Source organism: Silene latifolia, chromosome 2, assembly GCF_048544455.1.
Source record: "Silene latifolia isolate original U9 population chromosome 2, ASM4854445v1, whole genome shotgun sequence".
NCBI classification, from domain to species: domain Eukaryota; kingdom Viridiplantae; phylum Streptophyta; class Magnoliopsida; order Caryophyllales; family Caryophyllaceae; genus Silene; species Silene latifolia.
This window is the reverse complement of record NC_133527.1, coordinates 54930626-54945925: the sequence shown is the minus strand read 5'-3', so window position 1 is coordinate 54945925 and position 15300 is coordinate 54930626. Positions and strand designations below refer to the sequence as shown.

Here is a 15300-nt window from a genome sequence, read left to right as displayed (position 1 = left end):
ACATGTTATTAATTAATTTAATGCATATTTATCAAATACATATCATTATATACATTAATTAAATTACATATAACAAATTGTCTAGTAATTCTTGATCACATAAATAAAATGGCTCATATAATTATAATTCACAGCATTTTGCAATTATAATTAATCAATCAATCAATCATTTTCCATGGGAGGTTTTGAATGGCTTTATCCTACGTATTTGGCAGAAGCATAATGTTCATAAGATATCTTTTATGCCAAATGGAATATTTCTCGTTCGTTTTAAAGAAAGCAAAGATAGAGATGTTGTCCTCCAAGCAGGGCATTTCATGTTTGACAATAAGCCGCTTATTGTCAGGGCATGGACTGAGGAGACTGAGTTGACAAAGGAGGATGTTAAAAACGTCCCTATATGGGTAAGAATTAAAGCTTTGCCTCTCATGTTCTGGGACAAGTGCTTGCCTACTATAGCAAGCCTGTTAGGTAAGTTTCAAAGAGCAGACCAAGCCACAGTTGATAAGACCAGATTGGGATTTGCACGAGTGATGATTGAGGTTGCAGTTGGTCAGAAATTCCCAACTAAGGTGAAATTCTTGGATGAGAATGGGAAGATTGTGGTGTTGGATGTTCAGTATGAGTGGAAGCCTACAGTATGCTCTAAATGCAAAGGAATAGGGCACGAGCATACTAATTACAGGTCTGGTGCACAAACGGGGAACAAAAAGCAAACAGTTCAAAACGTTTGGAAACCTGTTGTGGCAAAACCAGCTACCCAGGTGGTAAACACTCAGGTCTGAGTTCCTAATGAGGAGAGGACACCTATTTCTTCTCCTGTGAAACCGGTGACCAGTGTTGAGAGCTCCCTTGACAGGTCATACAAGGAAGTTGCCTCAGGCTGTGGGACTCCAAAAGTAGGCATAGGTCAAAAGGGTAGCCCAACATCTCCTAATTTAAATGAATATTATTGGTTTTTGGAATGTTAGAGGGTTAAATAGTGTAAATAAATAGAATAATGTTAAATGGTTTATTCATAATAAGTATATAGGTCTGTTTGGACTTATTGAAACCAAGGTAAATGGTGCAAATGTGAATAATATTTCAAGTAGTATGTTGGATGGATGGTGTGTTACGACCAATTCTACCTGTCATAAAGGAGGCAGGGTATGGATATTATGGAGGCCTAGTCTTTTTGATGTTCATATATTGCAGTATGATGCACAATTCATACACACCAAGGTGATTGCAAGAGTTTCCCAGCAGCAATTCTACCTAACAATGGTATATGCCTTTAATGAAGGGCTTGATAGAAGGGAGCTTTAGAGTCACTTAGAGAGGTTTGCTGGACAGTGTCATGGTCCCTGGGCAATTGCAGGGGACTTCAACACTGTTATTAATCCTCGTGAGAGACTTGGTGGAAATACAAAACAATCTGATATGGATGAGTTCATTGACTGTTTGGCAACCTGTGGTATGACTGGCATTCCTGCCACTGGAGCTTTCTATACCTGGACAAATAAAGAAGACCCTGCCTCAAGGATCTATAGTAGGTTGGATATGTTTCTTGTCAATCAGGAATGGCAATCAAGTTTTCCTGATATGATGGCTCATTTCCACCCTGTTGGCTTATTTGATCATAGTCCATGCACTATGAGTAATGCAAAGCTAGTAATGACTAGAAGAGCCAGTTTCAAGTATTTTAACATGCGGGGGAAGGCTCCTGATTTTCTAACCAGAGTTAAAGAGGAATGGGATAAGGATTACCCTGGTCACAAGATGTTTAGTGTGGTCAAGAAGCTTAAGGGCCTAAAACCTAGGCTCAAAGATCTGAATAAAGAATGTTATGCTGATATTGAAAATGCCACAAAAATTGTTGAAAGTGAGTTAGCTGCTGTTTAAGTGCAAATTGATTCTGACCCTCAGAATACTAGTCTCATCCAGAAGGAATTGGAAATTACTTCTAAATTAAAACAACTCCAGCCAGCAAGGATTAATTTCCTTAAACAGAAGGCAAAGACTTAATGGCTTGAGGATTGGGATAGTAACACTGCCTATTTTCATGGTGTAATCAGGAGGAGATGTAATATAAACAAAGTTATTCAAATTAAGAATCAGAGGGGGGTTATGTGTTAAGATAACAAGAGTATTCAGGATGCATTCCTGGACTATTATGAATCCCTCTTGGGCAGCAGGAAGTCTACTGAAGAGGTGAGAAATGAAGTTCTCAGTTAAGGGAGGTATTTTACTGATGAGCATATGCAGATGCTTAATACTCCTATCACCAATGAGGAGATTAAATCAATCTTTTTTAACACTCCTAATGATAAAGCTTCAGGTCCTGATGTCTATACTAGTGCATTTTTTAAAGACAGTTGGGACATAATTGGTGAAGATATCTGTGCTGCTATTAAAGATTTTTTTACCTCAGGTAAGCTGTTATCTCAGGTGAATGCTACAAACATTACTCTTATTTCTAAATGTGAGAGGCCTACTTCAGTCAAACATTTTAGGCCTATAGCTTGTTGCAATATGATATACAAGGTTATCTCAAAGCTCATGTGCAATAGATTGTCCTTGGTCCTTCCTGACATTGTAAGTGAGAACCAAGGAGCTTTCATTAAAGGGAGATACATTATTGAAAATGCTTTGATTTGTCAAGATATTGTGCAGTTGTATAAGAGGAAGGTTGTGTCACCCAGATGCCTATTTAAAATTGACTTACAAAAAGCCTATGATACAGTGGAGTGGGAGTTTCTTGAGCAGCTACTACATGGCCTTGGTTTTCCTGAAGATTTCTCACATAGAGTTATGACTTGTGTGACCTCAACAAGATTCTCCTTATGCCTGAATGGTAGTAAATTTGGATACTTTAAAGGGCAGAGAGGGCTTAGGCAAGGGGATCCCATTTCCCCCCTCTTCTTCACTCTTTGTATGGATTACCTAATAAGGATGATTGCCTATGCCACTGACCACTGGCCTTTCCAGTACCAGCCTTTATGTAAGGGGATTAAACTCAATTATTTAATGTTTGCAGATGATTTGCTAATGTTCTGTAAAGGCAATGCACAGTCTATTATGCTTTTTATAAGGGCCTTCTCCTCTTTCTCTAGAGCATCAGGACTTTCTATGAACAATGCTAAATATGAAGTGTACTATAATGGTGTCTCCTCATAACTGAAGAATGACATTCACCAGGCAATAGGGTTTGTGGAAGGTTCTTTACCTTTCAGATACCTGGGTGTCCCTATACAAGCTGGCGGGTTAACTAAGCTAGAGTGCAATGCCCTGGTGGAGAGAATGGTGAATAGGATAAGAAGTATTGGGGCCAAAAAGCTTTCATATGCAGGCAGATTAGTCCTAATAAATTCTGTGCTTAATACTCTACACTCCTACTGGGCAGGAATGTTCATTATCCCCAAAGGGGTAATCAGAAGAATTGAAGGCATTTGTAGGAACTATTTGTGGGATGGTAGTTCAGATTACCATAGAGTTCCCTTAGTTGCTTGGGACAAGGTTACATTACCTAAGGATGAGGGTGGTTTGGGCATAAAGAAAGCAGAACTATGCAACATAGAAGCTGTGGCTAAAATGGTTGATTGGGTTTATAACAAAGCTGATAAGCTTTGGATCAAATGGATAAGCCAGGTGTATCTTAAGCAACAGGACTGGCACACCTATACTCCTATAGCTGGTGTTGCCTGGTCCTGGAAAAGTTTCTGCAAAGTCAAGGAAATAATGAAGGTTGGCTATCAGAATGATCAATGGTCTGCTAACCTGAAGGGGTACTCTATCAAAAAGGGGTATGAATGGCTTAGAAACAAACAGCCTAAAAAAGAATGGGTTCAGCTGGTCTGGAATAATTGGAATTTCCCAAAGCATGCTTTGATCTCGTGGCTGGTGATGAACGAAGGTCTTAATGTTAAAGCCAAACTATTTCAGTTTGGATGTTGTCCTGACAACAGATGCTGTATCTGTGATCAGGAACCTGAAACACAGGAGCATCTCTTTTTTGATTGTTTATATAGCAGACAGGTGATGAGCTTAATTGAGCAGTGGTGTGGTTTCAAAATTGCAGTGGATTCTTATGCTAGCAGTGGTAGGAGTGTAGGGGCAAGACTGAAGAGGCATACTCATTAACTTATTTGGTCTTCCTGCTTCTACCATATATGGAGTCAGAGGAATAATTCGAGAGTGAACTTGATCCTTACCAGGCCTGAGACTCTGGCTATTAAGATCAGGGAGAATGCCATGAGAAGGATCAGGTCTAAACTTAGAAGGTCTGCAGTGAATGAAGAAAGGACTTGGCTTCAGAAATGGGGCATTGTAGTCTAGACTCTAGTGGTAGCTTATTCTAAGTGATGGCTGTTAGGGAGTAGTTTTATATTGCATATGCTGTCAAAACTCTCTTGTAATTGTATTTGTTTGATATCAATATATATATATATATATATATATATATATATATATATATATATACTCACATTTCACCAAAAAAAAAAATTAATCAATCATTCTTAATTTAATTGTTTCACAAACAATAACGAATTTTAGTAATAAAATCTTTTAATTACTAAAATAAATATTATTTAATCAAATTACAATAAGATATAAATATTCTCCCACAAAAAATGAATTGTTCAAATTTAAGGAATTGATTAACTTGTATCGATATACAATTAATCAACTTTTCTATTAAGGGAATTGTCCTATAGGTGTGACCTTAAGGGATCAACTGATCACCATCGTCAAACGACAGTAATGTTAAACTCTAGTTATCTAATCATTACCGATTAATGTTGATCAGTTGACTATATAATGAATCATCCCTTACGTATTCTTCATTTGAGATTTAAACATGTGTTCACACTCTTGTTGAGGACACATACTCCAACAATCTCCCTCTTGTCCGAGACAAGTGTGCGTCACCAATTCTCTTGTCCTATTACAATCTCCCACTCAATGCAAGGTGTCTTGCAGGTCATACTTGCATTTAATCATATCTTGAGTGGTTTGCTCGATCTGAAGAGTAACTGTCTGACCGGAATTATCTACCGTAGATACCTTCCGAGCGTGGCCACGCATTTTCAGTTCACTTCTCCTCGAGTGGCCCTGAGATTTTCAACAACCCTGATAAGGGGGTGGACAATTCCTATCGCACTATTCCCTTCGTTTAGCCACAGATTATCATGACCCAAAATACACTCGTTTGACTTCCGTTACGACAGTCATAGAGTATAAATCAAAGCCAATCAGAAACTTGTGCCAACTTGGGCGAATGGTCTCTAGTCAAAAGAATTGACTCATAAGAATACTATAGTAGCTCTTGCCACGACTAGGCTTTATGAATTTTCAGAACTCTATAAGTGGTCACTGCCCGACAAAGTGTCTCATACAGTCTATCTATGTGATCGACTAGTCATCCCATATGACCTTATGGTACTTGAACTTGCCATCAATCACATCACACTCTAGTTACATCGAGACGTCACCTCCTATAAGTAACCAGGGGCATATACTATGTCAATCCAGTTCACTTCAATGGGGTTCAATGTTGTCTCAACAACCCATTTGGATATAACAAAGTAATGGATGAGTTTAAAGAAACTCGGACGATAAATACGATTATCATATATGAATAGTCAATACATTATTACTACTTCATATCTCATAATCTATAGTGTACATTTTACACTAGTTAAATTTCAATAAAAGCTTGGTAAGTGGATATACCATATATCCATACATTCCAACTTTATGAATTGTTATTTCCTTCTATTCAATGTTATTTCTAATGACATGAATTTATCTAAGTATATGTCTAGTCTTCTTACTAGACTTGGGCTCTTATACTTGGAAGATGCACCCACTGTTATCATATAACTTGTGACAAAGTCTATGTTAGAGGGATCTACTCTTACTCCCTATGTAGACCATCTTATCGCAATGTACTTAGATTCTATTTGTAGAATTTGCAATGGTTGATACTAAAACATTTTTCTAGTCACTTACTCCTAAGTCAATAATCAGCCTAGGATTTCGATAAATCCTTACAGGTTTGGAAACTAAAGTTTGTGTAACCCTTCAACACACAACTTAGTATATCATCGAAACACAAGAACGAATCCTCAATCCTTCTCAAGAATCCTAAAGGATGTTTTTTATGGCTTTCAAAAGACCTTCATTTGAATTAACTTGTTATTGACTTATTATGCATCAAGCATATGATTCATCACGGCATGTGCATTTAATGGTATACATAATCGTTCTAATGGCGAAAACATTAGCAATCGATTTCATGTGATCAACAACTTACACTACAAGAAAAACTAAAACAAGCGACCGGAATTTGGCGACTGATATATTTAGTCGCCAAATTGGCGACTGATTTTAAAATTGGCGACTGAAATCAGTCGCCAATCTGGCGACTGTCTTTTTTAAAAAGGGAATCAAACGTGGCGACCGATATTTTGAATTTGGCGACTGATTTTTGGGTAGTCGCCAAATTGGCGACTGAAATTCGGTCGCCAAAATGAAATTCAGTCGCCAATTGTTTTAATGGAAACCAGGCTGTCTATTTTAAAAAGGGAATCAAATTGGCGACTGATTTGTTTGATTTGGCGACTGAAATAAAGGTAGTCGCCAAATTTGGCGACTGAAATTCAGTCGCCAAATTACAAAAATCAGTCGCCAAATTTTTTAATACAAACCAGCGCTCCTCTCTCCTACTTTACTCTTTGCGAAACAAAAAAAAAAGGGACGAGCGATTGAAAAGCGGCGACAACACCAACGAACAACACCACACAACCACCCTTCCACCGCCATCTCCACCGCCATTTCCACCGCCACATCCACCCTCTTCAATTAGGTTAGTTTTTTTTGTTTAATTTCAGTTTATATAGTTTAATTTGTTAGATTAATTTGTAGTTAGTTTGATTAATTTGTGGTTAGTTTGTTAGATTTATTTGTAGTTTGTATGTTAGATTAATTTGTAGTTAGATTTAGTTTAATTTGTGTTTGAATTAAAAGGGAATGATTATGAGGTTTGTCTTTAGGTTTATGGTTATGGGGGGGCGGGGGGGGGGGGTTCGGCCGTGGGTGGGGTTGGTCGGGGGTGGGCTGTGGTGGGCCGTGGGTGGGTGGGTAGTGGGGTGGCCGTGGGTGGGTGGGTCGTGGGTCGTGTATGGTGTTGGGTAGCTAAGTGATACCGTCTCATTATCATTAGTATTAAGCTAAGTGGAACCGTCTTAATTAATAATAATATTATTATTATTATTACTAAGTTAAGTGAAATCGTCGTATTATTATTAATAAAAAGCTAAATGAAACCGTCTTTTGCATTAATGGAATTAGCTAAGTGGAACCGTCTTTTAGATTAAGAGAAATTAGCTATTAGCTAAGTGGAACCTTCTTTAGGACTTGATTTTGATAAATTTAGTTTGATAATTCATGTTATTGATGAATTGAGGTAGAATAACCTTGTTATTTTTGTTTCTTTTTCTCTTTTCAGGGTTGTCACCGCGCTGCTAGGCACCACCGTACGCGGTAGCTGTTGCTTCTTGTTTTCTTTTAATTTTTGATTTTACTTGATTAGGTAACCTCCTCTTACCAGTTACCTTTTAAATTTACTAATTTTAGTTCAAATTATGTTACGGACTTTAGGATATAAGCCTTTATTATGTGGTTGAATTGGGCTATTGATTGACTTAATTAATTTAGTACTTGATTGTGTTGTTGTTTGATTTGATGTTGACTTAATTAGTACCCGTTCAAGAATTACAGTTAATTTTTGTTAATTTATTCTATTTTAAAATGTCGTATATAAGGTGGTTACCATATTAACTTACAACCATTTGTTTAATATTGTAGGAAGCATTTGAACAAGAAAAAGCCGCCAATCCAGAAAAACCGGATAATGACATATGGTATGAGTTGGTGGATGGCTTCAAGAAAGGGCACGTGTATGGTACCGGAAGTTCAACACCGGCTTTCTATGAGAAAACGCGTAGAAGATCGACTTCAACAATTCCCAGCAACACGTATCAACCGGGAATTATTAGTCAACTTCAAAGTCAAATAAGAGAGCGTGATGAACGTGATGCCAAACGTGATGAAGAACTTGCCAAACGTGATGAAAAATTCCGCCAAATGAAGGAAAGAATGGAAATGTTTGAGAATTGGTGGCAAGGTTGTAACCCCGGACCTAGATCCAACTACGATCCAAATGATCCGCATGGTCCACATGGGGGAGTGGAGTAGGTGTTGGCTTCAAGTAAGATGATTTTAGCATGTAAGCTTGTAAAACTTGAACTTTAGACTTGAACATTAGAATAGCTTAGCTTGTAAAACTTTCATTTTCAATATATGAAATGAAGTTTGAGAAAATGGGAGGTGTTGGGTTGAAATGTATGGTGTTGTGTGTGTTGAAATTTGGGATGTATGGTGTTGTGGAACATCGGTTTGTATGCAGGTTGTAAATATTTGGCTAGCAATGAAAACGAAAAAAACCACCAAAACGTACAGTGGCTTTGGCGACTGAATTGAGAGTTGGCGACTGAAATTCAGTCGCCAAATTGGCGACTGATTTATGGTAGTCGCCCAATTTCCTCAGCCAAACTGGCTACGTCACCCAAATTAGGCGACTGAATCCAAATTTGGCGACTGACCTTCAGTCGCCAATTTGGCGACTACCTCAAATCAGTCGCCAATTTGGCGACTACCTCAAATCAGTCGCCAATTTGGCGACTACCATATCAGTCGCCATTTTAGTCATTTGGCGAATGATTTTTCAGTCGCCAAATTTGGCGACCGACTTTAGTCGCCAAAGTTAGAAAAGGCGACTAAGGTCCGCGACTGACGTTTGGCGACTGATTTCAGTCGCCAAAATCAGTCGCCTGTTTTAATTCTTTTTGTAGTGTTATTAGGTTTAGTGAACGACTGTGATTCTATCATAGTAATTCCACTTTCATCAATATGAAAAACCTACTCAACCTTGTTGATGTTAAACAGATCAAGAATCTTATCAATATAGGATACTTATCTAATTGCCAATTTAAAATTCCCTATGTCATAGATTTGGAATTTTGGAATGCAATATGTCATCTTTTATTGAGAATTGAAATTCAAAACACTCCCTCATAGATAGTAGTGTTAGCGTGATATTCTCAATTAGTAATATGACATCAATATGGAAGACAATTTCTCCCACTGAATTTCATGTCTTTACATGGCAATTTTGACTCCCACTCAAATCCATGTATACATATGGCTTGTCGACAACTCGAGTGAAAACTATCTTCTTATCATATGATTGAAAAGATCATTGCAGTCTTAAGTGTTAATTAAAACCTTGTGCTTATGTCACACACACACCTCTTTCTAAATACCTATTTAGAAATTGGTTTTAACATCTAACTTGATCATACACACTATGAGGTGTAGCAATGATAACATGGATTAGCATAGTTACACATTAAGTTAGCTTTTGTAGACATCTCTTATGTCTGTCTATGCAACTTTTAAACAGATTTACCCTTTTGCAGATTTACTTTGGTTCATACGGCTCTTATGTAAAATAGAATTAAATTTGCTTGATACAACCACTTTATAATCTAATTATCTAAAGAACAATTTCTTTTGGTCTCTTCACTAGTCTGAAGATTTACCTAAGAAAGCTTTCTTTTGGTCTCCTCACATGTCATGAGTTTCACTTAAAACGCTTTCTTTTGGTCTCCTCGCTAGTTCCCAACTAGTTGTATGTTTGTTGCTATTTTTCTCCCACGTCTATCTTTTAAAAAATACATCTATTTTTCTTGAAAGATAGCCTAATAAGCAACAAACAATTTCAGACTTATGTTTGTGAAGGAAGAAAATATTGTATATTATAACCTTAATAGATGACTCTTTTTGTAAAGACATTATAATCTAGCTTCAAAGTAGACTAATCCTTATAAGGTAAAGGATTTGACTCATATCCATGTCATATACAATCTTAAGGTCTTAAGCCCTCCCATAGCTTGTATGGAGTCTTATAAGTGGTCTTAAGTCATAGTTATAAGTGATGTAGCCAATTGGTTTATAAAATTTCCCCTTTTAGAGTTCAAATAACTCTTTTTGACTTTATAATCATTCTTTCTTATATCAAATAAGATGTGATATTAAGTAACGAAATCATAAATGAGAATTAAATTCGCGGCTTATGAACTAATTACAATGATCTCATCGTTTTAATTCTTTTATGATTAGTTTAAGTCAATATAATTTATGTTTTGATATGAAAGGTGTATAATGACAAGTTTTAGAACGAAAAATTTCCATAAACCGAGTGACTTGGGTTGCAAACCAAGCCACTAAAATTCAAATACAACTTCTTGTTCTTGAAAATAAAAGGACTTAAGGAATAAAGTAATTTCCATGTCCAACTAGGAAATTAAAAGAGTTCTAAAACAACAAGTTCAAAATACAACAATAAAAGGAAGACTATCAATATAAAGGCCAAGCTTCCATAGGTCTTATACTATCGGCGGCTACTCTAGCTTCCCTTGAAGAGCCTCCTTAGGCTTGCTTGTCTTTGCCTTTGTCTTTGCTCGGATGCCCTTAAAAACAAATTAAAAAGGGGTAAGAATCACAACTTGTATCCAAATACCAAAGTTGAGATTGAAATTCAAAACATAAATGATAGGGAGAATTTTATTTATTACCTACTGGAACAATCTTTCCAGCTTTGATATCTCCAGAATACTTCGGGTAATTCCTCTCCCAATGTCCTATGCCATTACAATAATTGCATTTGTCTTCGGAAGTAGCACCCTTTTTAGAAAAGCTCTTCTCAATTGCCTTTCCTTTTCCCTTGAAGGGAGTGGGTTTCTTGCTCTTACTAGCACTCCTTTTATATTTCCCTTTGCTCTTGTTGTTAATCACAAGCACATCCTTGGTAGCACTAACATTAAGACCCATATCTCTCTCGGCTTGCACAAGCAATTTGTGCAATTCATGGAGAGAAGTCTTCATGTTTTGCATATTGTAGTTTACCCTAAACTGCACATATGCTTTGACTTTGTTCAAGGAATTTAAAACTCGTTCTATAACGAGTTGTTCAGGAATGTCAACCCCTTGGATCTTAAAAGTCTCAACAAGCTCAATCAATTTGAGCACATGAGGGCTAGTCTTTTGGCCCTATTCGATGTTGATTTCGAAAAATGCGTAGGCCGCCTCATATTGGATTATCCTAGGAGCGTGCGAAAATATGGTCACAAGCTTTGTGTAGATCTCATAGGCCGTGCTCATCTTAATAGCACTCCTTTGGAGATCGGGTTCCATAGAGAAAATCAAGACGTTCTTGATAGCGGCCGACTCTTTTAGGTAGGCCTCATAGGCTTCCCTTACGGTGGAGGTTGACCTAGTAGTAGGTGTGGTGGGAGCGGCTTCGGTAAGGTAACGAAGCTTGTCGTCACCTTCCGCGGCCAAACGGAGTTGCGCATCCCAATCGGCGAAATTAGAACCACTCTTATCAAGTTTACATTGATCCATGAAGGATCGGAGCCAAGAAGCATTGGGGAGTGATGGAGCGTTTGCGCTAGTTGAAGCGGATGAAATTGGAGTTGCCATTGTTTACTAATCAAATTGACTACAAAATAGAAAAATGAAGGAACTATAAACATTTATCGTTTTAATAAAACTTGTAAATATTTTAAAACAAGTTTAACATTTATATAGTGACCTCTACCCAACTATAATAAATGATTCCGAGATCCATCTTTATACAAATATGGGCACGGGGAAACCGATACATCCCATACTTATACAAATTTGGTGAATTAGCTCTTTAATTGATTCTACTTTAGAACTCTCGGTCGATGTTTTTCATAAAACCCATCTCTAGCCACGGAACATAAGAGTAGTCATAATATCCCATTGAGACCAACCAAATTTCGCGTGTAATAACGTTTTATTACCCCACTTACCCAATGATAAATGAAGGCACCTTGGGAAAACCGAACCTACCCCAAATGTCACGGGGAGTCATGGTCCTACTATTTGGTAAGGCTAAGTCTCAATCTTTTAAAAAGTAAAGGTCTTGTCAATTTATTATCTATCAATTTTAAGTGAACTAAAAGACGAATTCTCGATAATTATAATTGACACGGTCGGTGACTCGATATGATATGCATGTGTTGTTATGGCGATTTGGCAGTGCATGCAACATATTAAAAGAAATGCAAAGCAAATAATAAATTCCTAGTATGGCCTTCCTAAAATAGAAAATCAAATAATCTATTACATAATCGGAAACCAACTCCTTTGGTCCCTTGAATCTTCAAGTGGCATGCCTCCCTAGAACACAGTCTTTGTCGGAACGCCTTTCCGAATGACACCGTCTTGAAAAAACTCCGGAATTACAAATAATAATAAAAATACATAGTTATTCCTATTATACATTTGCAACATGAAAATTTAGTAAAAATAATAGTGATACGAGATCACATTAAATTACAACCGAATCAATATCCCCTTACATTACGGGTAATATTGATTAAAACTAAGGCCATACTAAGATAAAATTACATAATTTAAAACTACATAAATAAAATATGACATTCAATAATGAAATATGCAGCATTATAATATGTGTCTATCATGCCAAATTATGTGCCAAATCTCCCTATTTAACTTATATCAATCATATAACCCGGTTTTATGGAAATTCATAATTTTAACTTATTAAAATCGCTAAATAATACTAAAATCTAATTTTAGTCCAAGTTAATTATCCTATCACTCTTAGGACTCAAAAATTAGTCATTACCCAATTTTTGATAATAATTCAACTTGACATGATTTTATGCTCATTTTGACACTAAAATCCTAACATTTATGAAATAAATCCAACTTAAATTACAATAATTTCAAAATTTGAATTTTAAATTGGTGACCATTCTGGAATATATCCATGATACGTATAATATCAAAAATCATGGTTAAAATTTTCGAGTTTATTTCGAGAAAAATGTAGTTGCGATTTATCGGTTTTATCAAATAAAACATCTAAAGTATAAAACAGTTAATCTAATCAATTTTACAACTTTAGATATGATAAGTAGGATATAAATTCAACCTAAAATAATTTTCTCATGCCATGTAATTTGTTTTAGCTATTTATGCTAAAATAGTCACTATTTATGTTATTTTTAATCTAAAAATTCATAAATCATGAAAAATGAATCAAGTTCAAATTAAATTTTACACACAGTGAGTAAAATATGTATGTGACAACATATTAAAATTTCATGGCATGTTTCCAAGTTTAACTATATTTAACCATTTTACCTCCATTTAATTCACTTTTATCTCATAAAAATCAAAAATCATGCAAAATAAATCAAATTTATACGAAATTTTACATAGAATAATTAAAATATGCATGTAAGGGCATATAAAAATTTCAAGGTCAGAAACTATGTTTAACTATTTTTAGCATTTTAAATACCATTTTAATCATTAAAATGTAATAAAATCACTAAAAATCATTAAAATGAGCAATAAAATACCATAAATCATAACAATGACCTAAATACATTTTAGGACCAGAATATACAACATGCATTAAGATTTCGTGGCTTTATCTAATAAATCTTAAATTTTTAGTTTTAATTAAGTTACTAATAACTCGAAAAAACTATAAATCGATTATGCATGCAACATCTTATGCTCTGATACCAACTGTTAGGTTCATATACCTATTATTAGACTTTTATAATAGTGAACAAATTAACATTTTAATATGAGTTCTTTAGATCTAGTGCATGCATAACTAAATAAGATATATAATAAGAAAACAATGGTTCTTACATTGTTGTTGGTTCGAAAAATAGGGCACAAATAAGGACACCTTCTTTATTTAATTTGAGTTTAACAATAATGGATGATCCTCCAACCTCAAGTGTAGAGATGCTCCTTAACAATTGCACCCAAGACTATTTCCGTTAAAACTAATATATGAATTAACTAGATTTATATATTAGTATCCTTAAATGTTTCTAATAGTATTCATATTACTACACTAGTAATATTATGTTGTAATATTAGAATGTGGATGAACAACTTTATAAGATCTAAAACAATTTTAGAGAGAGTTGAGATAAAAGGATAAGAATGTAAGCCTTAGAATAAGAATGAATAAAATGAGAACAATTTTCTCACAATAAAGAGGAGAGGCCGGGTGGGATGAAGGCCATAAGCCAATGCATGGCTTCCTCTTTTTCTTTTTCTTTTTCTTTTTCTCTTTTCTAAACAATAGGCATGTAAGGCTAGGGCGATTAGGGTGATGATTATGTTTTGCCATTCAAAAATTAACAAACATAATAAGCCCTATAATCCCCTTAAAACCGGTGCACTACATAATAAGGCGATCCATTTTATTTTGTCAATTTGTCATTTGTCACACAACATGTCACATGTAGCATGTAACATGTTATTAATTAATTTAATGCATATTTATCAAATAAATATCATTATATACATTAATTAAATTACATATAATAAATTGCCTAGTAATTCTTGATCACATAAATAAAATGGGTCATATATTTATAATTCACAGCATTTTGCAATTATAATCAATCATTCTTAATTTAATTTTAGTAATAAAATCTTTTAATTACTAAAATAAATCTTATTTAATCAAATTACAATAAGATATAAATATTCTCTCACACAAAATGAATTGTTCAAATTTAAGGAATTGATTAACTTGTATCGATATACAATTAATCAACTTTTCTATTAAGGGAATTGTCTTATAGGTGTGACCTTAAGGGATCAACTGATCACCACCGTCAAACGACAGTAATGTTAAACTCTAGTTAGCTAATCATTACCGATTAATGTTGATCAGTGTATATAATGAATCATCCCTTACGTATTCTTAATTTGAGATTTAAACATGTGATCGCACTATTGTTGAGGACACATACTCCAACAAATTTCTCTAGTTGGGATGATTTATGTTTATTATCATAGATTTGGTCTTTGGTTTAGCGGTGCAACTACCTGTAACACCCTCGCACACCAGGATGCCTTACCAAGGACCATCTCAGTGTGTGAAGGTGTTACCATCTCGGTTACCCGAGGTAGTAGATCAAATAGACAATAAAAGAACTATTATATTATATTACTGTAACTCTTACAACCAGATATAAAACTGACTACAAAAGGTGATAAAGACTACTATTAACTCAAGCCTCAGCATATCTAGACTGGTAGCGCGATGACTCGATTCCCTCCATGCCCAGCAGCAACGGACCAACTGTACCTGCTAAG

General features: G+C 35.4%; 1 protein-coding gene across 1 annotated transcript; it reads left to right on the top strand.

The window, feature by feature from the left end:
• Window positions 1-3282: 3282 nt before the first annotated feature.
• Window positions 3283-4122, top strand: LOC141640815 (uncharacterized). The gene has a single exon (XM_074449496.1). The coding sequence runs from the start codon at window positions 3283-3285 to the stop codon at window positions 4120-4122; it is 840 nt and encodes a 279-aa protein (XP_074305597.1).
• The last annotated feature ends 11178 nt before the right edge of the window (window positions 4123-15300 follow it).

Coding starts and splice junctions, on each gene's coding strand:
- LOC141640815 (XM_074449496.1), top strand. CDS start 3,283: ATGGTGAATAGGATAAGAAGTATTGGGGCCAAAAAGCTTTCATATGCA.